At 42.2% G+C, this 27,697-nt stretch overlaps 1 protein-coding gene across 1 annotated transcript in view; it reads right to left on the bottom strand.

Annotated features, from left to right (window-relative positions):
• The window catches only part of LOC143376215 (glucose dehydrogenase [FAD, quinone]), a 349,600-nt gene that overhangs the window by 314,649 nt on the left and 7,254 nt on the right, over nt 1-27,697 (bottom strand). The window contains exon 2 of the mRNA XM_076826304.1: nt 8,628-8,797. Coding sequence (XP_076682419.1) covers nt 8,628-8,797 — 170 coding nt within the window. The remainder of the gene's footprint in view (nt 1-8,627; nt 8,798-27,697) is intronic.

Genomic DNA, 27,697 nt, shown 5'->3' with positions numbered 1-27,697 from the left:
GGGGACCCTGGAGCTCCCGAGCCACGTGGACCAGTCGGACCTACTGGACTTCCTGGACTTGTTGGGGACCTTCCTCCACCCCCTGGAGCTCCCGAGCCACCTGGACCATTCGGACCTACTGGACTTGCTGGGGACCTGGTCAAGGTTTCAACCGTGGTTCTTCCTCCGACCCCTCGCCCCCTGGCCTGGGTTAGCTTATTCGGTTGGTGCCGATGAAATTTTGGGGTTCGTTGAGTCATTTACAATGTCATTGTTCTACCAACGTCAATACTGATTTCCCTCCCTTTGTAACTGATTTCTTTGTTTGTATTTCATCATCTATCCGATTTCATGCATTCCTTCGAGGATTTTTGCTTGCACGAGTCGTTCAATTTCGTGTATTTTTTCGATGGGTTTGCATGATCTGTCCTATTTCATGCAATTCTCCGATGGGTTCAAATGATTTACTTTATCCGATGCATTTCTTCGATGGGTTTACATGATTTATTTTATTTGATGCATTACTTCGATGGTTTTGCAAGGTTTATTCTACTACATGCATTTCTTCGATGGTTTATAAACCATGGTATATGTAACTTAATTGTCGATATGTCTACATTCCATGCTCTTCTTCGTGTATCTCTACGATGGTTTTGCATGCTCGTGCGTGCTCTGCTATTAATCGAAATTATCTCGATCGCCACCAACTCATTAAGTCTTTTCTTAGTTTCCTTCCAGGCTGACCACACCATTGCTAACATAACGTAGTTGACTGTTTCAGCTTTTCAGGTTCAGCCCTTTGCGGGGAAGAAACTTAATAAGGTAATACCTACTCTTTTTAAAAAAAAAATAGTGGAAAACAATAGTGATAGTGATAGTGATAGTGAAAAGTGACAGTGACGCAAGACATCTAAGGAAGACTAGGTTAATTTATTATAGTATGAAGTATTTAAGGTGCCATGTAAAATTGCCAAGTAGTCACTAAATTTTATTAGCTTTGTTGCTCGTTTGCTGGCTCCTCATCCGTGATGAGGAGGTCACCGCTGCTTCCGTTTCCGGAAGCAAGTGACTGAGCACGGAATCGGTATGGGTGGATCGGTTTCATCCCCTGGTGTTCTTGTCCAAAGGGAAAAGTTTTGGGCGTAGGGGGCGGACCTTTTGGTACACTGCCTGCGTAAGTCAGCCAGTCCGATTACCCAATCTCCGCGTTAGACGGCTTGAGTCAGGTCAAATGTTTGCTCGTGACGAGTCGCATCGGTGCAACAGGAATCGCCTGGAAGGCGCCGAGCGCTTTTCCCTTTCGACTCGGATAGCAGGGTGGTACGAACTGCGCCGTCCAATACTCGCTTCACGCTTACCCTTCGTCTTCCCTTCTGTCCTGAATTTCTTTTAAACGTGTGATCGCTTGGCAGTTCCCCAGATTCTGTATTTAAACCTAAGGGATCAATGGAACATTGTTTCCATCCATCTCCTTGGTTTAGTAGGCTAAGGGTTTCATGTACAGGGAGATCGATGGAACTTTGATTCCATCTATCTCTCTACGGGTCTCCAAACGCAGCAACCTCCTCGTGGTGAGACTTGGTAATCGGTGAGAACCGAGCCGATGGCTGCGATTGTTAAATATTCTAGTCGGATAAGATTTTCTTTAACTTGCAATACTATGATAGAATGTAAGAATAAAATATGGAACTTGAAATGTTATTCGATTGTTCCTACCGGACCCCAGGACACGAGTACAGTGGAAGGATAAGTGCAAGTTGGAATATTTCAGCGAGCTACTCGAACTGATGGGTTTTTGACAATTTTTAAAGTCCTCTCTGCTTCAGCATCTTATTGAAATATACCAAGTTACAATTCCTTCGCGAGGTATTCCATGTTACATCATGAAAGCATGTCTTCCACAAATAATGTTGTTGTTTATACAAATTTGTATGTTAAATAAATTTGTTTTGCGTTAAATAAACCGGAATAGGACAGCAAGGTTAAAAGACGAATGTGATATCGTTTTCTTTTCTTCTTCCGTTCTCTTCCGTTGAACGGAATATGTTCATAAGACGATTTTTAAATTGTTACTCTAACAGAAACATTTGTAAATCGCAGGCTTTGACTCTAAAAACATAAACTAGTTTTACTCGTGCTTAATTCTAGGTCCTACCACGCGTAGCGTTACAATCTGTTTTGAGACTTCACCGGTAACGTTGCATGCGACACTAAAATGGCAAGGGGTCCTAGGACCCCCTAAACCGGCGACACAAAAATACATTGCTTGATAGGTCTATTCTATACCTCGTCTGTGGTATTACCAATCGATTCCTCATGTCTTCATGACGAAAATGGCCCCAAAATGATATAATTCGGACCATAATTACGGATATTACGTAAGAAATTGATTTGCAGAAATGAAAGCCTGTTTCGTTAAAAATAGTCCGATATAAATTATTTTCTGACCAATTAATCGGCTGAACGTCAGGAATCCATTGGTGTCACTTTCATATTGATACGATGAAAAATAAAGAAATTCACTTTCCGTATAATCGATGACACTTCGCCGAACAACTCTAGGCTCCAGTTTAGACGGCTGAACGATACAATGTCGCTTGACTCGAGCCTCGCGCGGCATCGATCAAAGACTCTCGCTAGTCTCGAAGCTCGCCAAGGGTAGTCGAGTTTCAATCGACTAAAATACGATTGAATACGAGAACACTGTTCATTCAATCATGATTGAATCCCCATGATTGAAGGTAGTTCAATCATGGCCGACGATTGAATCCCCATGATTTCAATCATGACCGCTTCAATTAAAAATTAATTCAGGTTAGTCTCATTCAAGAGTCTCGAATAAAATTTTCGTCTTCTAGTCGAACTCAATTTTTTATTTAAAATAATTTTTTGCCTATCACTGGTTACAATACGATTCAAAAGTTCTTCGATTGTCGAGGAGCACACTTCCGTAATAAAATAATAGTTGCAATTGTATGGAAAAAATAAGGATTATGCTGTTTCATAATTATTTAAACATCCAGTTCAGATTTCACGAGAAAGAATATTTTTGTCTTAAAACTTTTTTTTCTATCTCTTATAGATTGCGTGTTACAAGAAAAATCGAAAAATAGCCGAATCTTCAGGGGTTAATTTCACCCCGTTAAGGTAGGATCTCCAAGACGCAATCCGCTGTGGCGCCGCGCCGCGACCAAATCCTAAGCACCACTCTTATGGAGAAGCATGTTTTCCTAGACGCGTTTTTCGACCGCTGTGTCAGCGCGTCTGCCTCCGCAGCTACCTAGACTACTCGAGGCGCAACACAATGCGATAAGTGTCTGTTTTCCGCCATTATGACGAAATTTCTTATCTTGCGACTCGCTGCCGGTGGCCAAACGCTTGACTCCTCCAGAAGCAGTCTAGCCGCGGCCGCTCCGCGATCCAGCACCACAGTGGGACAGAATCCCAAGAAATAGGGAAACAAGCCGAAATATAAAAGTTATGGGATTATGTTTTTTTTTTATATATATATTTCTTGTAAACTAATAATATGAGCTCCTGAGAAAGGGAAAAATATCACGGCGTCTATTTCTGATTTGTGTATAAACACGTGTCAAAGTTTGTATGTTTTTATTTTGTGCAAAATTGTAAATCGAGACTTTTGAATTTCGGTGATATAAAAGAGAAAAAATTTATGGCAACCAAAATGAGTAGTATCGTCTCCGATAAGCAATAGCAAATAATTAGTTACATATAGTTTTTCCATAAGAAACCCGTAGAAAAAATATCAGCAATTATCGACTTTTTAGTTACCTTCCGGGAACTTCCAAGCAACTTTCTGTCTTGTTTTATAATTAACATATATTTGTCCTTGCAACTGCGAAACCGAGAATTTGCAATATTTGTCAATCATGGAGTAATTACCCGTATTCTATGTCGCACAGTGGGGCTGAATCCCAAGAAATAGGGGGAAAATGCAACATCCCATTTTTAGCACTGGAAATGACGAACAGTATGAAGGAAGTTCATAAAGGAGGAGTGAACATACGACTTATTCGAAGGTTCGACGTTATTTAAAAAAATAACGTCAATAATTCCAATAAAACTAAAAGAATTTGATAAATATACGTACTACGGAAAGTGCAGAAATATTTGTAAACCTGTATTTATGTTATCCCGGTACCAATATATTGTACTAAATAAATAGGTACTGTTCGCAAAGTGTTAATACATTCCTACAAAATTATAAAATATTTGGGCAACATTCCAATTGGCTAATTGGGAGAAGGGACCCGGACGCCACAAATAAAGATTTTAAAAAGTATAGAAAACATTGTATGTACGCTCAAAATATTCTCATTGCAATACAAACGAAGTTTTAAACTTTTTATCAACTTCTTCAGATCCAGTACTAGATACTTTTCTAGGTAACATTGCCAAAAAAAAAAAAAAAAAAAACTTTTTTTTATAAAGTAGCTTGATATGATTCGGTATTGGATTGGAAAAAATGGCATGTTGAATTTTTCTCTATTCTTGGGATTGACGGCCACTGTGCGTTGGAACAAAGGGGGCTCAGAGCTGAGCGCGAATTCTTTCGTTGTTTTCGACCGGTAATTTCATGTTTTCCTATGAACGTTTCGACAACATCTGTTTGCCAGCATTTCTAAAGGGCAATCAAGAATCTGATGCCGCCTTTAATAATTTTAGGCCTTCTTCAGTCTGACAATGAGTTGATCCGTATATTGCTCTGTCGGTGGTTAGTAGGTACGTACAATGGCTTCGGACCCGCACGTAGGTACTGTTGTTAACCGCCGCGCCGAATCACGGGACAGTATGGTCATAAACCGCGACCCTGGCGAGACGCTCGGGTCCATCAGCCAGATTAACTTTTGGGAATCAGATGTGGCATTTTCCCCCGCTAACAAAATAATACAATGTTTTTATGTTAGTTCGAAAAGTGTTTCCCTGACAATGGAGTAGGAAACGAAATTACTCTGAAGATGTAACTGTATGCCTCGCGGAGAGACAGGCGCAATAAGGTGGGCTTGAAGTCCGATTAGTCGTAACCTAACCAATCTGCCCTGCATCCCTCCAAAACGGCCACTGTCTTGAAGAAGCCTTCTTCGCAGCAATGTCTCCTCCCCAAAGCCCACCTTCTCTAGTACGGAATACTTGGGGGTACAGGAAGTTGCATGGAAAATATCCTGTCAGTCAGGTAGCAATCTCGTCCCAGATATGTTCTGGGTTCAAGAATATTACGCGATGTTCTGGGTGAACGCCCGGAATAACGAAGACGCAAGTGCTCCTGTGCGAGCATTTCCATGGGAATACCCGCACATCCAAACCCAAAGCGAGGGTAAGATTCGGCGTTTGGCGTCAAGATTATTCTCGACGGTGTCAATGATGCCGCAAGGCAATGATATGGGTAGACCCAGAGCCGCGCGGAACCTTGCGGTACGATAGAACGTGATGGATGTCATCGAGGACGACCCGACCGTCAGCGTGCGCGAATTGAGCCGCCGCCTAAAGTAAGTCACAGTACAAAATAACTGCAACAATTATTAATTAAGGGAAAAAAATGTTATCTAATAGTGGATGCTTCTGCATTCTCTTCTAGTGCCAGCAGAATGAGGGTACACCGGACTCTGAGGGAAAACATGTGGCATCCGTACAGATATGTACGGGTGCAACATTTGTACGCCGGGAATCACATCCAGCGGGTTCAATATTCCAGGTGGCTGTTGGGAGAAGTGCTAAGGAATCCGTTGTTCACCAAATACATATTGCGGACGGAAGAAGCACTTTTCGACAGGGAAGGATGCTTCAATTCCTAAAATAAGCATGTGTGGAGCGACAAAAATGCACTAGTGCTTCGGACACGCGCAGCACAAGTCCGTTGATCAAGTAATATATGTGCCGGAATTTGTGGCGAGCTTATCCTTGGGCCGTACATGCTCCCAGACAGGATAGACGGCCCATCGTATAAAGTCTTTTTAGAGCATGTTCTGCCGGATTTCATGGACGATATTCCATATGAGATCCGACGGAACATGTTCTATCAACATGACGGGACTGGACCTCACTAATTGTAATCCGCAATTGCCCGCGTTGCGTGGCCCCCATGGTCACCGGATATGACCCCGCTGGATTTTTTCTTCTGGGGCTACCTGAAGGTAATTTCATTATTGCTGTTACTTTTTCTTTAAGTGTTCTTTTTTTACTTTTGTCTTGTATTTGTTGGCCCCCAGAGTCACCGGATATGACCCCGCTGGATTTTTTCTTCTGGGGTTACCAGAAGGTATTTTCATTACTGCTGTTACTTTTTTTATGTGTTCTTTTTTTACTTTTGTCTTGTATTTGTTGCACAACAATCATTTCAGGATGAGGCATACCGTCAGCCAGTGTATCCACTGTAAGATACCGTCGTCCAAAGACAGCTGATTGTACGTGCTGAGGCGTGCATAGACGCTGAGGGTGGCCGCATAAAGCAACTACTCAACTAACAGTAATCGGCCCCCTTCGGGGTCACCAATTTTTATAAAGTAGGAACAACACCTTCCTTGAAAAATAAATTAACTGTTCAGTGTAAGTGGCCGTGCAGTGAAGTAAATATTCGGTACATTAACCCGGACGCGCTTGAGGTTGCGACACATACCTTCGGGTGGTGTGGTATACCTGCGACCAGTTGGGCACTGGGCGTTACCCTACCATAAATCTTTTCGTCCACCGATGACTAGAATCAGTACAGTGACCTACTTAGTAACACAGGTTTCCGAAAAGGAAGGAAAGGAAGGAAAGGAATATCCGAAAGGGTGAGTTTTATTTAATTTATTGGTGATTATGAGGTGTAGAAATAAATTCTGTTCGATTTTAGGGTACAATAACAGTTTGATTTTAAAAATATTGAACAACTCAATCATCGAAATAATTTCCATTATTGTTAATTACCTTTTGCAATTTTTCTGGCAGGTTACGAATATCACTGCGATATAAATTCGGTAGCTTTGTACTGATTATGTAAATCCAGACGGAAAGAATTTATTCATACACCTAATATTATTTTTTAAATTTGGTTATGTTGGCCGTTATTAAACTACGGATTTTTAACTCAATAACGAATTATGATCACTTGTCGTACATTTTCTGTTACATTACCTTTTCGTTTATGCCTTATTTGAAACAATTATTATTTAAGATTCTGCTTTAAAAAAAAAACTGTGTAACGCGGTTTCCTTCAATGCATGCCGACTGGCTTGTTCGTACGTTCGTAGTACAAGCGCAGCCGCTTACCGCATAACCAACGCTACCACGGAAGCTCGGGCGGAAGGCGCGCGCTCTGATTGGTCGGGGGGTTTTGTTAATATCTCGTTAACGAAGCTTCGGACAATATTTTCGCTAAGGAAAAAGTTGTTTCAAATCACCCCCTGAGTCACCCCTTTCAAGGAACTCCGACATGTTTGGGACACCCTGTACATTTCAATTTGAATCACTTTGATTAATTTTTTCGTTTTGTTCTGTTCAAAATTAAATACACATAGATATTGGTGAAATTAATGGGATTTTCCAATATTTCTGTTTATAAATAAATAAAATCAAGGCTACGAAACTGTGAAACAAGTAAAGAAATAATTCATCACATTCTTGTCGTCGCCCAGAAAGACGCAAGTCAGCTATGAATTGTCGGTAGAAAATATCCGAGAAGGGTTGAAGTACGAAGTCTAATGTCAATTGAATGTTTTAACTTTTATTTGATTTGACCCATTTGTGGAAAATCTAAAACGCTGATTAGCAACGGATAAGAAACTTTATGTTAATCACAGTCTGGTGTGAGTGGAGCTGTTCAATTCTATTCCGTCCAATTATATTATGTTCTTGTTTAAACATTAATAAAATTCTGTTTATTATCTCAATTTCTAGATTGGGGAACATTGGGGCCCCATGAGTCCCTGTTATTTAAGCCTACGGGCACAAGCCTACATGCACAGTACTAACATTTTCCCCATCCGTTGTATGCCCGCATATTCATTGGCTTCGAGAGCCCCTTCCGCGTGGCTTTGGAAAATGACCAGGACGCACGTGCTCACGGATCGCCCCGCTGAGCCTGGCTGCTTTAGAGTGAGCAGGATGCTCTACAACAACCGATACTGGGTTGAAGATTTGAGAGAAGGGCGAAGAAGAATAAACACGGGAATGCCTCCGGATCACATGATGCCATGGGTTACAATTTAAGGAGTTAGACCACCTTGGCCAGGTCATGAAACACACTATATGTGGGAACTTATTTCTAACAATAAATGACAAAAATACTTTTTCGCTTAAAATTTTTCAAGAAAGATAGTGACATATTTGAATAATATAAATAATTTTTTCCAGTTTGCTTTAAAAACAAATATTCGGTCTAGAGTATACCATAACGTGTACCATTGGACGCTGTACCTTATTTCTGATGAACAGATTTTTTAAACAAAATTTTAAATATAGAATATTAAATAAAACTCAGTTGTTTATCAACCGACATTCCAATTTTCGACTGGTTTAAAAATAAAAAAAATACCTAGCAACACTTTGAAGCAAAAAAGATCAGTGTCTTATGTAAGAAAATCAGCAATCAAAAGTCAGATAAAAATTAAAATATCTGACTATCGATACTTAAACTTGAATAATTTTACCTGGAGTTGACGGTGTTGGGCGGTAAAGGCCTGTTACAAGGGTCCTCAAGGTCGCATTGACTGCGTAGGAATACTTCGAGGAGGCCCATGAAAAGCATAAAGGACGGACCACCACATGTCGATGCCAAAGTTGGTCCAGTTGAAGGAGTCAGTGGACAGTTGCAGCTCATCTGAAATATTAATTAGTATTTTATTGATGCCTAAATAGAATAGTAATCATGTAAGTGATATTGCCGCTTTTTTTCGCCTCTACCAGCACAATTCTCATGGCACCACTTTTCTCAGACAATCTTTTAAAAGTGGCGAAATTAATTTTTTACCGCAGTAAATACAATGCCATCTTCTTCAGACCATTATTTTTTTTCGTCATTTCTTTATATTTAATATTTATTACAGCTTCCTTCATTTTTTTTTTTTTTGACAAAGTGACCCCTGATAGGTCTTTTTTATGTACGTACGAACCATCTGTATATAAACAATTATCACATTTATAATAAAAAAAATATTCAAATGAAAAAAAGAGTGATCCGATTCGCCGCAAAAGATGTGATCCAATTAGCCCCATATGTAAGAATTTCAAAGGTTGTAGATTACACAAACATATTATGATACAAGGTGAGTAGTAAGGCTAGGACAGTTCTAACTCGGGTGTGCTGAGGGGAGCGCGGCGGGGGAGGGGGAGGCCGCGCGAGGGAGTGCGGTGGGGGAACTCTGGGCGCGGGGGGAGCGGGGAGTGGGAGATTGGATGCGCGCGCCTGAGCTGCGAAGTGAGGGAAGCCGTAATCGTGGAGGGGATCAGTCCTGGCCGAGTCGCCGCGGAGACCTCTCCAGACCTGGCCCGCCGCCGGAACATTTTTCAGAGGGAGGGAATGACCCTCGGAAATCTTTTTCAGACTCGATCCGCCCCCAACGCAGATAAATAATAATAATAATTTTTTAATCAACGATCTAGCGAACCATTATGTAGGAAACAGACATATTTTTTTTTAAACAAATATGCAGCAAGCATTCTAAAGCTAACGGTATTTCAAACATGGCAGCGTATCGCGTCACAACGTGCGTAATTTGAGTCCTCTGGAGCGGCCGTGCGGGATGACGCCATTTTCACGGCGCGAAGAAGGCGCGAAGCGTTCATGCAGTTCCATACATGCAGGTACTTATCTCGAAACCGAGAAGTGCATACGTTGTAAAGTATGATGTCCATGCTATAACGCGAGCGATTGCGAGGAGAGAAGGAGGATGACAGGTAAATAAAATGGAGAAATAATATGTGTTTAAGAAATATAGGTATATTGTTACAAACGAAAATGAAATAAAATAATATAATTTAACATTTTTTCCTACGAACATCAGCTACAATATCATTTATAGCACATGCTAACAGTTCGCAATCTTCAAGATAATCCTCGTCATAATATTCGTTATTCCGTATGATTTTAGCAACACGACGCGCATCTAATGTTTCGCAGACAACATCGCTCTGATGCAACACGTTAACAAAAGTTTTAAATTTTGTCCTCACATCTTCTGCAGTTTCATACAGCCGCGGATACACGTAGCTTACACATGACTCAAGATTAAATAAAAATGATACTGTTGCGAGCACCGGGTATAGGCCCGTGCATAGTCTGCTGGTGCTCGCAGGGCGCTCACCAGCCGGGACAAGTCCTTTTAGTAACTTTTGTCTTGAAATTTATTTTCTATCTCTTACAGATTGCGAGTTAGATAATAAATTCGGAAAATAGCCGAACCTTAGTGTGATTTTGGGTAGTAAAAAAAAAAATTGCGTTGTAATCGGGAGAAAATTCTCTACATATCTACAAAGTTTCAGAATTTTTTGAATTATCGGGTTCGGGATCTTCCCTTGTGAGTCATAAATCATTTCCATAATTTGTAGCACGTTCAGCTAAACCAAATGTAGCTTCGTAAAAACAGATGTTTCAGTGTGCCCTACAGTAACAGCATTTATGATATAAGCCAGGTATATCGAGGAATTCGTATACTTTTCGCGAATGTATATCGCGATCGTGTCTTGCCGATCGTTTCGCAGATCGATAATATAAATCGAACAGGTAGTACAGAATGCAAGATTGCACTGGATCGTGGAAAAAATATGAGGAGGCGACGTAAAAATTTGGGCCCGAACCCGCTGTCTCTAGTAGTGCCGAGTATAACCTTCTGGCATGCACGAAAGAGCGCGCTCCGGTGTTTACGTACTGTGTTTACGTACATTGGCAATAAAGGGATGGAGCGCGGATTTTTGTAAAAGTGCACGATAGACAGTTCATTGCGCTTCTGCGAAGCACGTGTGTTTCGACAATGTGCTGGCTTCTTTTTACCTAAAGCCTCTTATCCTGGTAGGAGGTAACTCATAATGGAACGAGAGAAACTACTTGGGAATAGGAAGCTCCTTAGAAAAAATTCTGTCAATCAGTTAACAATCGCGTCAGAGAAGTGTTTTCTACACAAGAGTATTATGCAATGTTTTGGGGTTATGCCCAGAACAACGGAGACGCAAGTACTGCTATACGAGCATTTGCGCGGCTGTACCCACGGCTCCGAACGCCAAGTGAACATTCATTTCCACCGATTTTTATATCGTAGATCCATGAAAAATAAATTAATTGATCAGTGTTAGTAGACGTGCAGTGAAGTGAATATTCGATACATTAACCCGGACGCAATTGACGTTGCGACAAATTAATTTTGGGTGTTGCCGTATACCTGGGACCAGCTGTGCATTGAGCGCGTCCGTCGATGACCAGGATCAGTTGAGTATCGTAGTGACACAGGTTTTCAAGCTACAGGTGAATTTCCGGAAAGGTGACTTTTAGTTACTATATTGGTGATTATTATTGATTAAATTTAACTCAGGCTATGACTAAGTTCCGGCGATAATTCTCCAAATTTCCGTACATAATTTTTTCTTCCGGATTTTTAAACAGTCTTTTTCATTATCAGTAACAATGTTGGCCGTTATTGAATTAGGGACTATTGTCACAATAACGAACTACGATCACTTTTCATTCATTTCCTATTACATTACATTTTCGTCGATACGATATTAACAAAAGGAAATTTGCGTATTCCTTATGCTCTCTCTTCAAATAATTATTATTTTCAATTCTACTTTAAAAAATCGGTGTATTCGTCGTTTTACGTTGCCATGATTTTCCTCGATTTATCCTTTATTCACATTAAATGACAACCAAAATGTGACGAAAAATTCGATTTTGTATGTTACGTCTTTTTCATTTGTTATTTTACGCGGTTTCCTTCAATGCATGCCGATTTGTTTGTTCGTAGTAGTAGAAGCGCAGCCGCCTACTGCGTAGCCAACGCTACCGCGGGAGGTCGGGCGGAAGGTGCGTGCTCTGATTGGTCAAGGTTTTTTGTTAATATCTCGTTAACAATTCTTCGGACAATATTTTTCCTGAGGACAAAGTTGTTTCAAATCACCCCCTCAGTCACCCCATTCAAGGAACTCCACCACTTTTGGTACACCCTGTATAATAATCTAAGATATAACAAATAGTAAACTTGGAGGTGCAAACTACTAATTATAAACACATTTGTATTTTCAAGCTTATTTCCTATGTTAAATATTAATTTGCAGATTACGTAGATTTGATTTGGACCAAAATTGTAACGTTCGAACGCGTCCATCTCACTAAAAACGGATGCCAACTATATACAATGACTTAAAGCAAGTGACGGGCTATTGCGGCAGGTGCGGGGGAGAGGGGCGAGGTACTACGCATGATCGGAATGCTCATTTCTATCGCGATGTAAGAAATATGGACTAAATTCTTATTTTGATCCTTGTAACGTTCTCTAACGAGACTTTGCCGTTAATTACAGGAGATTTTACGAATAGAGCGGTTACTCGTGGAATTGTGGGATTGGTTTGGATGGCGCGCGATAAAGAAATGAATGTCACGAAACAAGAGTCTTTCTTTTAACAATAAATAACAAAATAGTTTATTCAAAAATAGATTTTGACTCTAGGTCGAAATGGAACATTTAATACGACATTGAGTCGTGTGAACTATGAAGATAAGTTAATATAATTGAACATAGAATAATTACGTAACGACGTTTCGGTCGGTATTAAAGAATATCGTTTGATTTCGGTTTTTGACACCAAGTCGGTGTAACTGAGCATAAAGTTAACTAACGAAAATAACGCGTTCGTTGATAGGATTTTTAATATAACGCTTAATTGAAGAAACAAACTTAGAATTACGACGCTTGATCGAGAGAATAGTATTTTGAAGCTCAGTCGGTACGAGGAAAGTATAAATAGTGTTCCACGCTTTCAGTCGGTGACATAAATTAGATTTGATACGTTAATCGATATAGGTAACATATTAACGAGTTATGACTGGAGATCGATTGATTAAATATAACGATGCGACGCTAAGTCGGTGTTATAGATAATATAGGAATTGACGTCCTGGTTGATTTAAAATGTTAAGTTGAGAAATTGAGAGGATTCATTTTTCCGTAGTTGCGATGGCTTCCTGTTGTCTATAAGCTGCTCCACGCTTTCGAGGATGGGAGCCAAGGTGCCTGTTTAAGCGGCCTCAGATGGAAGCCAGGTACCCGGTTTAAAAGATGTACCCAGATGGGAGCCAAGGTGCCTGTTTGAGCGGCCTCGGAGTTGGTAGAAACGACTGACTGAATGAATGTAAGAGAGTCATCCTTTCCGCTGGCCTTATATTTATATCCATTGGCGGTACTTGGCCCGCGCCAATCACTCGTCGCACTTTACGCGCATCAATCGGATTTTATATCTGGTTCCCGCCACTCGCGCACTACACTCGGTTATTCAGCGTCCGGTTGATCATCCGGTTGGTCTGCGCACGCTCGCTCGAGTTGTTCACGGCACTGAGTTCGCAGTATAAATGGAAGTTTAAGCGCATGCGTTCGCGTCACTAGGTTCTCTCACTCGCCACCGGGTCGTACTCTGTTCGTACGCACGCTTGCGTATATTTATACTAACTTACTACTAACACTTGAACGATTAAGTTTAATACAATGAGAATAATAAGGGGGAAAAATTTATGGCGGTCCGTATCGGTATGTTACACTCGATTCGCCCCGGTCGAACCTATCATTTTACAATTTTGTCATTAAAAAAATTTTGCGAAGACGAAACTATAAATAATAGAGTATTTGCTAGTAGATTGAAACTAAGCCCTGTAGGGGGGAGGAAATGTCGATAAGATAATGTTGTTTTGTTGCGGCCGCGCACAACGCGTTGGACCGGCCGGATTTGACCGCGCGCCCGCGGCGGCACCAACACACCTGTTGAGCCGTTGCGGCGCGTTTGAATTGTTTTTTGACCACTAATGGGCTCGAGCTGCGCTTGCCCGGCGACCGTTAGTTCTTCGAACAACATAGCTTAGACACGATCCGTGACACGCACCTTTGCGACTTACTACTTTTCGCGGCCGGTGTTACGCCCTATATTTTTTCGAACTTTGGCGATCGTTCGCCCTGCGCCCACGCGCTTGCATCCACGTTCTCAGTGTACCGTGTATCTCTGTTAGTGAAGTTTGTGTGTGCACGACGTCTGTCACGGACCGACGACCAGCTCATTAAAAAAGATGTTTCGTTGCCGAGAATCAGCTCCGCTCTTCGCGGAAACATATTTTATTTAACAGTAATGTCTGATTTGTTTATGTTATTTAAAATTAATTACGGCACAGAGAAAAGGTGGACTTGAAGTCCGATTGGTCCTAATCTAAACAATCTGCCCTGCATCCCTCTCAATCGGTCACTGTGTTGAAGAGGCCCTCTTCACAGCAATATATCCTCCCCGAGGCCCACCTTCTCTTGCACGGAATACGTCAACGCATGTTTTTTATTTGAAATTCGAGCGCGTGTTTATACTCGAGAGATAAGGGATCTGTCTTTAATTCGACGGAAGGACGAAGCAGGCAGTACTACGTGCAGTCAACGAGTTATCCCCTATCTTCCTGTGTCTCTCCGTGAGGAGTATTTATAATTAATCAGGCTGATGGGCCAAAGCATTTCGCCCGGGTCGCGGTTTATGGCCGTATTGTCCCGCGAGTCGGCAATACAGAACGATTTCCTACAGTTTTGGTTAATTTATCGCTTAGCTGGTTCCGCTTCGTAGCAGACGTGAACTAAGGGTATCGGAAAACGGAAACAGGAATGATATGCCTTTTCTTTTTTATAGCAACTCGAAGACTTTCTGTTTCTCTTCTCTTCGGCCGCTTTCGAAATGAAACACGTGGTGTCTGCTGTCTATCTCGAAGCAATGGGTACATTGGCAGTGAAAAGACGGAGCTTGGGCTTTTGTGAAAGTGTAGGATGGTTCTATCGTTGCACTTCTGCAAAGCAGGTGTGTTTTCAAAATATGCTGGCTTCTTTTTACCTGAAGCCTCTTGTCCTGGTGGAAGTTAACTCATAATGGAACGAAAGAAACTACTTGGGGGTAGAGGAAGTTACTTGGAAAAAATTCTGTCAGCCGGCTAATAATCTCCACCCAGAAATGTTCACCGCTAAAGAATATTACGCGATGTTCTGGGTGTACGCCCGGAACAACGGGGACACAAGTGCTACAAGTCAACATTATTCTCAACGGGGTCAATGATGCCGCAAGGCAGTGATATGGGTAGACCCAGAGCCGCGCGGATGCTGAACTAACACAAATTTTTATAACGTAGGATCAACACGTTCCATGAAAAATAAATTAAGTGATCAGTGTTAGTGGCCGTGCAGTAAAGTGAATATTCGGTACATTAACCCGGACGCACTTGACGTTGCGATCCTTACCTTCGGGTGGTGTGGTATACCTGCGATCACCTGAGCTCTGGGCGTTACGCTACCATAAATCTTTTCGTCCCCCGATGACCAGGATCGGTACAGTGACCTACTTAGTGATACAGGTTTCCGAAAAGGAAGGAAAGGAAGGAAAGGAAGGAGAAGAAGGAGAGGAAGGAGAAGCAGGAGAGGAAGGAGAGGAAGGAGAGGAAGGAGAGGAAGGAGAGGAAGGTGAGAAAGGAGAGGAATGCCCGAAAGGGTGAGTGTTATGTAATTTATTAGCGATTATTGGGTGCAGAAATAAATTCTTTTCGATGTAGGGTACAATAACAGATTTATTTAAAAAATATGAAAACAACTCAATAATCGAAATACTTTCCATTATTGTTAATTACCTTTTGCCATTTTTCTGGCAGCTTACGAATATCACCGCGATAGAAATTCGGTAGCTTTGTACAGATTATGTAAATCCAGTTGGAAAGAATTTATTCATACACCTAAAATTATTTTTAAATTTAGTTGTGTTGGCCGTTATGAAACGACGGATTTTCACCTTTTCGTTTATGCCTTATTTGAAAACGAAATTTATGTATTTCGTGTCCTCTCACTTGAAAAAATTATTATTGAAGATTCTGCTTAAAAAAAAAACTGTGTAACGCGGTTTCCTGCGTTGCATGCCGACTTGTTTGTTAGTACGTTCGTAGTACAAGCGCAGACGCCTTCTTCGTAGCTAACGCTACCGCGGAGTTCGGGCTGTAGGCGCGCGCTCTGATTGGTCGGTTTTTTTTCTTAATGTCTTGTTAACGAAGCTTCGGACAATATTTTCGCTAAGGAGAAAGTTGGTTCAAATCAGCCCCTGAGTCACCCCTTTCAAGGACCTCCGACATTTTTGGGACACCTTGTATGTATATATATATATATATATATATATATATATATACATATATATATATATATATATATATGTATATATATATATATATATATATATATATATATATATATGTATATATATGTGTGTGTGTGTGTGTGTATATGTACACATGTATATATTTCTTCCTATTTTTCTGTTACGATCAATTGTACGCGTATACGTGAAAACGAAGGAGAATGAAAAGGTGAACGTGAATAAACGTAAAATGTACATATTTATATATATTTATAGTATTTATTCATTTATTTATATCAGTAACATCAAGTACGCTAATGATAACGAATCATAGAATATCTTTATCGCGTATCCACGAGTTCCGCGATGAATTGAATCCAATCCACTTAACGTACATCTGGTTTCCCTTGCGACGAATAATCTTCTTGACCAGAAAAACGTCCGGATTCGCAATCAAATGTAGTTCATACTCGTAGAATCCACACGACATCGGCTCTCCCGCGAAATCGCGTAGAATCGTCACTGGACGCGTTCTTTTTACGGTTATGATTTCGAACACCTCGGTCGACCAGTTCTGCGTGTATCCCTTCTCGAAGAGGGTTTTAAACTTGTTCACGCCTACCTTATCACTGACGTTGAATTTGGCGCGTCGTCGAACACCTTTCGAGGGTGAGGGTGAGTCATTCGTGACGAACAACAAACGCGTCGCGGGAGTCATGTCAACGGGCTGAGCGTTGATCGTTCGATGCTTGCGATGATTGTAGGTGCGCACGAGTGCAGGTAACAGGTCGTCCCAGCGATAGGACGCGTTCGAAGAGAATTGTTTCCACATTAGGTTTTTCAGCGTGCAATTGAAACGTTCGACGATCGACGCTTTCATCACGCTGTACGTGGAGTAGTGATTAATCCCACGTGTCTTTGCGCATCGTTGGAACTTCGCGATGTAGAACTCCTTTCACATGTCGGTTTGTAAATTTCGCGGACATCTATCGCTCTGTCGCAACACGGTCGCGAACGCTGCGGTCACGTCGCGTCCGCTTTTCGCTTTCACGGGTACGGCCCAAGCATACTTGCTGAACGCGTCGATGATCGTTAGTATGTAGTGATATCCACGATTTTGCTTCGCGTATGGGCGCATCAAATTTCGTCTCAGGAAATTTCTTCCCGCGGGAGCGTGTAATTCGTTCACTAATTGTTCTCCACCCTCGCTCACTTTTCGCTGCTCCTTTCGTTTGTACAGATCCGTGGTTGATATCGCGGTCTGCGTCGTCGACGTCGTGGAGCTACGAGTCTGTCGTTCAAGTGATCGAAGCGTCGTTCCATTCGCAGTATTTAAGTCATCCTCTAGTCGGGATAATTACGCGTTATGGATATCCGACATCGCGCGTTGCACTCGGGTCTCCAATTGAGATCGTTGATATTCGGCGTCCAGTTGTGCGTTCGCGATAGCTGTTTCAATTTTTCGGGTAAAGTAATCGTCCACCGCAGTCAGTAGTCTCGTCGTTATTGTCGTTATTATTGCGTAACGGTGTGCTAAACTTGTTCACCGACATAGCAATGCGCGCGCGCGAATGTTACTGATGCGACGATCTCCCGTGCGTTCAATTTAAGATGAATCCGTTCTCGCGAAGTTCCTCCACGATGGATTGAGTTGGATGGATGGCCGTGAGTAATCCAAGTTTATCGACCAATTAGTTCGGATCGTCCCAGTACACGTAATCGATTGCGTTATCGGTGACTGTCATCGAATTGTCGATAGGCAATCCTCAATTTTGATGCGTACCCACGCCCGCGGTACTCGCACCGTCCGCGTCCGCCGCCCCTGCCCTTGCCCCTAACACGTCTGACACCCACTGTCCGCACCCCGCCGATCAACGGTGCCACGATCTTCTTATACGTGTACCCCTTGTTACCCAGCGTGCGCTTGCTCGGCGAATGATTTCGCATATGCGCGTTCGTTGTCAACAGAATGCGTCGTTACGAGCGAAAAGCCTCGTCTGTGCACACGCGATCGTTGGGCATTCGCACGAACAGCAGTTCCTACAAACCCCGAGTCCCCGCGTATCGCGTTCCGTTCACGCGAACGTTATCCTCTTCGATGGTGAGTACGGATTCACCGATCATTAGGTCTTCGTCGCACCCTAAATATACGCCGTACACGTTGTTGATCCGTTTCCGTATATACACATTGACATCGTCAACGGGTTTACGCAGCACATCCAAATCGCAAACCTTTGCTGACGACTCGTGATCCTGAATTTTTTCGCGGTTTTCGTCGCCGACATCATTGACAACTTCTTCATCATCCTCATCTTCATCATCATCATCCTCAACAATAGCATCGTTGTCGTCGTCGCCGCTAGAATCTGAAAGGTTGTTCGGACGTTCCTTGGATGTAGAAGGAGTAACGGGCCGAAGTGTATTCGAAAATTGTTGTTGTTGTTGACCGTGTAACGCATCCACTTCCCGACTCTTTATTATCTCTAGAGACACCAAGTCAGCGGAACTCGTTTTCACACGGCACGATGCCCCACCACGGCCTCGAGGCAGGTGCGTGGGAAACTGTAACGACATATTTTAATAAAGGACAGACCGTTTCCAGAACTCCTAATAAGCACTACGTCATTTCTCCCATCACCTTCGATTTTTATAGTCACGACTGAGAACCGAAGAGCAGAGATCTGACTTGTAAGCGGGAATGTTCCTAGGGATGGACGATATTTTATTTTTCTTGTGACGACACGGAATACCGTCACAGTCGTATTCGTGTTTCGTCTTCACTGACCGCAATCGTTGAGCGCGTTTTCAACGCCGACGCGTTCACGATTAATTGCTTCAACGGTTTGACGATGGGTCACGTGCTCGCCTCCACAGCCGCTTCCGTAGCCATTTTAACAATTTTCAAGGTCAAGCACTTTTTACGTATAACGTCGCGGACTTTAGCGATTTCCACCTTTGCATGCACCTTTGCGACCACGTCCCGGCGTTTCGTTCCATTTTATCGATGACGTCGGCGATGTTTTTGCGTATGCTTCGCGTCGACGTTGCTCGAACTATCCTTATTGATCACCACCAAATCGTATCCACGATGCCAACATCTCGCGCACAAGCCATTGAACGACTCGACCGTCATGTACGTGGTCACGTACACACGACGCAAGTTCGTGCCATCTTGTTTGAACCGCATGAGAAAATTCGCGTTGTCCCTGATCAAATGTTTAGGTATTCTAGCGTACGACTGACACAAATAAAAGCAATCCACATTCGCGTGACGACCCATGGAGAAGTATTTGCGTATCGCGTTCTGTTCGTCGCACGCCACGTCGTCGAACACGAAAATCGAATCGGGCCGAGCATCTCTCTGTGGGATGATTTCAACGTTGTCGGAGTAGGGAAAGTATTCGATTCCGCCGGCGATATCGATACTTTGGCTGATGCCCCGATTTCGAGTACACGTACATGTTCTCGAAACACAAACCGTTCGGGATCTCTAGCATGCAGAAGCACGTTCGTTTTTCCGCACCCGGACGGACCCCAAATCTCACCTTGCACGCTGTTCAGCAACAACGGGCCGTGTCTGTTCGATCGACTCGCATCCCTATCATCCTCGAGCATTTTTTTTTTGCGATCGCGCGAATAACGTCCGGCTGTTTCCCGAATCGCATGTTTGCGGTGTTTATCAGGTACTCGCCCGCGTGTGACGAGGGACGACTATTTATATTAGTGGCACGCGTCGTGCAGGTCACTCTCATTGTGATCGGTGGAGCGTGCGTACGCGTGTGTTATTGTAGTAGCTATCGTGGTTATTCTATCATAGTTATTCTAACGAATATGGTCATACCAACAACTGCAACGTCTCATGGACTAGGGAACAATCAGAAGGGGAAGAAGGATCTGAAGAAGTAGAATAAGAACTGGATCCGGTCTCGTGAACGGTATTATAAACCGCTTGCCGTTCGAACTACACGGTCCGTGTTATCAGTTTTGCGGACCTAGAACACGTCTGCTAAAGCGAGTGGCTCGTGGTGACGAATATGTGAATTCCCTGGACGCCGCGTGCCGAGACCATGATATCGCGTACTCTCGTATAAAGAATTTGGAGGGAAAACACGAGGTCGGTTGTGCGGTAACCAAACATTGCGCGAGAACAAGTGTTCACGAACGACACGACCTTTGGTGAAAAAGCTGCAGCGACTGGTGTGTGGGCAACGATGAAGGCTAAGACTAGACTCAGCATGGGTGTGAGAAGGATGAAACGGAAACAGAAGTCTAGATGGAAACAACCGCAACGGTAACGACGACATCATAACCTAAGAGTGGCGAATCGCGGCGGCTTTCTTCCGTTTCTTCCGTTCGTGCTGCCCGCTTTATCGGCTATCGGAGCATTGGTCGGTGGAGCGGCTGGAGTAACCAAAGCAGTCAACGATGCGAATGCATCTCGAAAACAGCTGGAAGAGTCGTTGCGTCGTCATCGGGTAACGGAGAAGCGAGGAATGCATCTAGCACCGTACAAGTGACGCACGGGCTTGAACCCGAGATGCCGACGCCAACGACGATTGCAAACAAAGAAAAAAAAACGCCGATCGAGTAAGCGCGTGGCGACGGTGGCGGCGCAGGACAAGAAAGCCAGGGAACTTCCGCGACCGCTGTTCTCGACAACAATTGTGTCGCATTCATGTTCGTTGAGATTCGATACGAATTGAACGGTATCGAGATCGATCGTTGTCGAAATCCGGGGACCGCTACCGCGTTGAAACATTACGTTTCGTTGTCAGTCGATAGAAGCAACGTGTTTGCGAATGCCGGTTGGGATCATACCATCGCGTTCGATATAGACATTTTTCATACGGGCGCATTCAATTTCTGCGTATCCCTGAACGTGTTATTAGGATTCTGCGAGGATTACAAACACATTGTGATGAATGCGCTGATCCCCATTCGATCGCGAGTCGATCGCAAATCGAGAAACCCCGATACGTGATATTTGTTATGCCAACCGATCTTAATAGAACCGCGAGCAGTTTCGACGCGCGTGAACTCATCAACGTTCGATTGTACCTAAATTCCGAGACGTATCCGTACGCCGACTTGCACTTGGTTTTCGGTAAGTGTAAAAACGCGCTCCTGTATGATGTGTACGTGAACTTCGACCGACCGTACTACGGTCACGGAGAACCGTTGCTGACCAATACGCACCTATCGCGGTCATAGATTTTTCTACTCAAGACGAGTCGTTGAAGAGCGCTACGGTGGATGTACTGTATGATCATATACGATCGTGTAGTCGAATACGGCCCTTTGACCAACGTGGTACGCAAATTAATATAGTGGACGTGGGTGTAAGTGAATAATCATCGAATACTAATACTACTGTGGATACTGCTACTATGAATACGTTGATGTTGATATCGTAATCCTCAGTTACTGTTTCGGTACCGACGCTGCTACTTACACGAATAACGATGTTCGTCGTTGTTGACCTGCAAGGTTTCAAAACCGAACGCGACTTCGTCGCGAAAGAGATTGCGATTCGCACAAAAAGCAACAACGACAGCGACAATAACAATGAAACGCCGACGATCAGCCACTGGATCTTAGAATCGCCATACATCTGAAATCATCTGAATTCGTTCGAGAAATGTCAGCGTCCAGGCTCGCGAAGCATCAGCACAGACTCCGCTGTTCTGATGGCTGCGTTCCATGCTCCAAACTTTCGGAACTGTTCGCCAGCGCACTCGCGAACATCGTCTTCGCCATCGTGAAAGGTGCGGAAAAGAAAACCTGGATGCTGGCACTACTACCGGACATAATCATTGAGGATATCTGCGATATGTACAATCTGAAGGATGGCAAGATCAACAACGCTCGAACCATTGAGGACGACGGTGGCTACGACGTTGACGATGATTATTGTGGGATCACGCCTAACACCGTGGACAACTACGATGATACCAACGTTACTAACCTGAAGTCTATGTCTTCAACGAATGCCCCTCGATGCGCGTTTCACAACACGATGGCGTTTGCGCACTGGAGAACGTCCATAAAATATGGTATTATATACATTGCATCGCCTAATGTAAATTCTATACACGCATTGCATCTACTTTAAGCGTCATATGTAAAGAACGAATATGTAAGAATTATGTTTTTTGTTTTCTATAGCGACAAGCATAATGACAGCGACGACTGCTTCCTTTACCCGCGAACAGGAATATCCCTTTGATTTCGACGCTGTTGTTGCGAGTGCAGCATCGGGGCTTCACGCTCGCGATAATGCACTTCAAACTGTTCGCTAGCAACTTGGTGATGCTGACTTCTATGCTGGCGGGGATCTATTTAGTGAAATCATCGATAATGCCATTATTACTGACGATAATAGCGCCATATTTGCTGACGATGTTGTAGAGTGGGATAATTAAGTTCAATAAATTACTCAATCTTGAAAATCTTAATATTAATATGTCTCTAATTACTCACCTATCTTCCAACTTCCCTGTGAAATAACATGTCAAGTATTTGCATGTATCGAGATTATGAGTGAGATAAGGGCATGTGAAAGAGCGGGAAAGCATTTTCTTCGGCGGATGTTTACACGAACGCGACATCGCATTCTTCCATGGCGATCATGAGGCGGTTGCGCTATTTAGATTAATTAATCTCGAATAGTTATCGCGTAAGAGGTTGTCGAATTACAGTATCCGCGTTACATCCTTTCGCGCCTTATCTTTTGCACCTGCGCACCGATTCCCGCACGCGCACGGAGATTGCGCGGCAACGATACGCGCCCAAAGTACCTTAAACATTCAGCAGGTAGACAAAGTATCTCAAACATCTAACAGGTGGCGTCAATATGGGAGCTGTGGCGAATTTCCATCGAACAGTTGACCAATTATTGAAATCCCCCTCCCCTGTGACGACATCCCCTAGCCCTCGGTGCGGTACCCCTGCCCCGCTTCACCCCTCACCACCCGTATCCAGAAATGGCATTGCCTACCTAATAACCGTTAATGGACCGAGAGTGAACTCGTGAATTTGCAAGTTCAGCTAAATAATACATTGTAGGTATACCTTAGTTGCGAGTACAAAAAGGACATTACAAACTACATTGGCGGAATACCAAAATAATTTAAACGAAAAGTCCAGAAAATAAAGAACATACAAGCTAAACTAACACCTTCGGAAAAAGTACGTGCGATGTTTCTAGAGGCACGGAGGATCCCTTTCAAACTCATTCCGTCAGTTGAACAAGAAGTAGATAGCCGAGGGCACTTTGGAAAGAGTCAATACCCCGGCGTGGCCAACACCAATGGTCCCAGTCCTAAAGAAAGGAAATATAATCTGTTTATGCGGAGACTTTAGCATCACGTTAAATAACAGCTTGCAAATCCACGAGTATACAGGGTGTCCCAAAAATGTCGGAGTTCCTTGAAAGGGGTGACTCAGGGGGTGATTTGAAACAACTTTTTCCTTAGCGAAAATATTATCCGAAGCTTCGTTAACGAGATATTAACAAAAAACCCCGACCAATCAGAGCGCGCGCCTTCCGCCCGAGCTCCCGTTGTAGCGTTGGCTACGCGGCAAGCGGCTGCGCTTGTACTACGAAGGTATGAACAAGCAAGTTGGCATGCACCGTAGGAAACCGCGTTACACAATTTTATTTTAAAGCGAAATCTTAAATAATAATTGTTTGAAGTGAGAGGACAAGAAATACGCAAATTTCGTTTTCAAATAAGGCATAAACGAAAAGGTAATGTAACAAAAAATGTACGACAAGTGATCATAATTCGTTATTGAGGTAAAAATCCGTAGTTTAATCACGGCTAACATAACTAAATTTAAAAAATAATATTAGGTGTATGAATAAATTCTTTCAGACTGGATTTACATAATCGGTATAAAGCAACCGAATTTCTATCGCAGTGATATTCGTAAGCTACCAGAAAAATGGCAAAAGATAATTAACAATAATGGAAATTATTTCGATGATTGAGTTGTTTTCATATTTTTTTAAATCAAACTTATTGAACTCTAAAATCGAACAGAATTTATTTCTACACCTAATAATCACTAATAAATTAAATAACACTCACCCCTACGGGCATTCCTTTCCTTCCTTTCCTTCCTTTTCGGAAACCTGTGTCACTAAGTAGGTCACTGTGCCGATCCTGGTCATCGGTGGACGAAAAGATTTATGGTAGGGTTGCGCCGAGTGCACAGCTGATCTCAGGTACACGACACCATCCAAAGTTAAGGGTCGCGAAAAATCATTTGCGGATTCGTATTCAATGCACAAAAATCTATAAGAACTAGGTATTGAATGGTACTAGTCCAGATGGTTGTTGAATAGTGTTAATAAACTCTTCCATGAGATTGACTCCTCGATCAGCCGAATCGTTAACTACTGCTTTATTTACTATATTCAATCGAATATTATAATTAGGATGATTTTCACATTCTAGAGGATCCTTATTTATAAAATCTGTTGAAACAGTGTAATATTGATTAACGTATCAGTTATTTTATTACAATGTTGAAATCTGTTATTTATAATTTTATGAAAAAATGTCTTAGACAAGAGTTGTACTGCTTGACGAGGTAAATACATATAACGCCTGCGAAAAAAGTTTTTCTGAAGGTTAATTTTCGAGATTTCAAGGTCATGCTTTTTTTTAGTGATCTTGTATTTTGTTTCTACATTATTACAGGACGTAAAACTACAAATTCAACCATGTACAAATAAGTACATTAACGATATACTACTTTGCAGAAACACGAGTTCCGAATATAAAAAAATTTCAAATTCGATTTTCCGGTTTCCCGTTGTCCGATCGATTTTAAATTTTGCACTGATTATGCTTTCGTCCAGTGGCACAATTCTAGAGGGTGTCCCTCCCAAAAATCTCAAAATTAATTTTCTCCGAGTATAACTAAAGTCCACCCTAATGTACACAACTAATGTATATAAGTTGAAAAATTAATAAAAAATTTAGATTCAACGAATAAAATTACTGGATATCGATTATGGCCATTGAGTGCTAGTATTCGGTAATTCGGGTGGTTCAGAATCCTATATAATCGGACGCTTAAGGGGGGAGACCACTGTAAAAAATCGAAAAATCGATTTGTTCTATTTTACATTTTCTGTAAAACGCACGTTTTAAGAATGCTGTCTCCAAATTTTATGAAGAAATTCGCAAAATTGACGGAGATTTGGTATTTTCCGTTTTGCTTCTATTTTTTAACAACATTTCCCCAATTTCATACCCTGAAAACATGATTTTTTCAGTGGGCCACCATTTTGTAATTTTGTACGATTTTTACTTTTTTTGATCGTCATGTAATAGAGATAGGCTTCTAGTTTCTAAATATTTTTGCCTTTTTGAATTCGAATTAACCATATGGCCTGGGCACTGTCAATACGACAAGCACGATTTTGCCGCAGCGCAAATTTTGACGCAGTGTATACAGGAAACGGATTTATGAATTTGATTGAAAATTTTTTTTTCTTGCCCTTCGATATGTACATATTAACTATACTAAGCAATACATTGATTTACTTGCATTGTTTGGTTGAAAAAAATTCCCGTAAGCACCCTTACATTTCAGAACATTACAGTGGTCTCCCCCCTTAAGTTGGATATTCGTTTGTTAGTAAACTCTGTCCAGAGGCTTTTTTTCGTACTTCCCGATAACCTACAAGGTTCAGATTTAGCATGAAGTTTCCTCGGCCCCCAAATATGCCGTAAAATATCCAAAACCTGGAAAATTCGGTAATGAGTAGTAACTGTGGCCTAAAACAGGTATTATGTACAATATAGTAGTGTAAATCAGCTCGAGCTGAAAGACAAAGCGAGACAAGGTATCATGCTTTCTCTCTTTCATAGTTGCCATCGTGTCGACTCTTTCGTCCTCTCTCGCTGGCTTACGAGTTATTCCACCCTCGACCGAATGATTCCAAGAAGTGGTGGAGATACAAATCTGCGCTCAGCATAGAGTTGAAATGCGCTCTTTATTTGGACTCTCGTGAAGGCAAACGAAAAAGCGCTGTTATAAGAGCGAGTATGCTCCATAAATTCCTTTGATTCGAGGTCTTTGTCACACATTAGTTGTTGTAATAACATTGGGAATTATTTCATTTTGGGGGGGGGGGGTATTCAAATGCCGCCAGGCAGTGAGTCCGGGCACTTATGTAACTTAGGCTCCTCGAAATCCCCTTCAGGTGACCAATTAGACAGGTACCCATCTGGTATCCAAAAGTTGTAAACATTGGTATTTTGCAGGGAAAATTGTTTCTGGAGGGGGGTCGAATAAAAATGTGCTTACCATAGGCGTCTTATTATACACACAGGATAGTAACGCCGGGCGAAAACAGACTAAAAACTAGTAATATATAAGTACTTACATTGGATATAGGCGTTAAATCAAATATCCATCCTTAGTAAGTAATAATCGTCATTATTAGCTCGAATTTTCGAGTAGTATTAGAATTTTTAACTCGAAATTAATTGAGTAGTTGGAAAAATTTCAAGTTATTCGTTTGAAATCAAGTAGATTTTATGCAGCAAGCTGGGCAAGCATTTACACCACTGAGATAATTCGAAATGATCTAATTTTGTCAAACTTGGTGGAATATTTAAGTGTGATGGCTGAGAGTAGGGCGTGCAAACGTTGAGGTTTGGATTGAGACTGAGCTGTTCAGGTGGGGGCCGACAGGACCGTATGCATACGTGACACAAGCTATTTAAGGGCACTCCCCGGTCAAATCGCGCGAAAACATAGGTGACATTTATGATTTTTTCTAGAAAAACGTATACAATGTATGGGTGTAAAACCTTTTTTCACTTTATTCTGCTACAAATGTAGAGTATAAAACAATTTTTTTATTTCATTTTTGGCTACTCCTGAGTCTGATATGCATTGCGTGCTGCATCGTTGTAAAAAAAACATGGCCTGGACTATCGCCACAATAACATTAAACAGGATCATCCAAAATCAAAAACCCAAAGATATTCCTTAATTACAGATGTGTGGTTATCCTGATACCCTCGGGCAGTGTTAAAAAACAACTGGGCGATGATTGCCATATGTTTAAACGATAGGGTCCCGAAACATAGGTTTTTTCGCATAAAAATGTTTCGTAAAAATTGAGTGCATGAAAATTCACAATATAGGGTAGCGCGGAAGCCAGTGTAATTACGAATAGAACCCCTTCTGAATGTTTAGATTCGGTCAAGAATTGCATTTTTTATCATGGCGATATTGCGTGAAAAATTGTTTCAAGAAAAACATACTTAAAGTTTGACGCCGACCGCGTTCGTCTAGTGACAGGGACTTGCCCGTGAGTGCCATATTTTCCATGCGTTTATTCGATTAAAACAAAAGT

The sequence above is a fragment of the Andrena cerasifolii genome, chromosome 14, assembly GCF_050908995.1.
Source record: "Andrena cerasifolii isolate SP2316 chromosome 14, iyAndCera1_principal, whole genome shotgun sequence".
In the NCBI taxonomy this organism is placed as follows: Eukaryota; Metazoa; Arthropoda; class Insecta; order Hymenoptera; family Andrenidae; genus Andrena; species Andrena cerasifolii.
The sequence above is the reverse complement of the archived record's forward strand: the minus strand, read 5'-3'. Positions and strand labels throughout refer to the sequence as shown.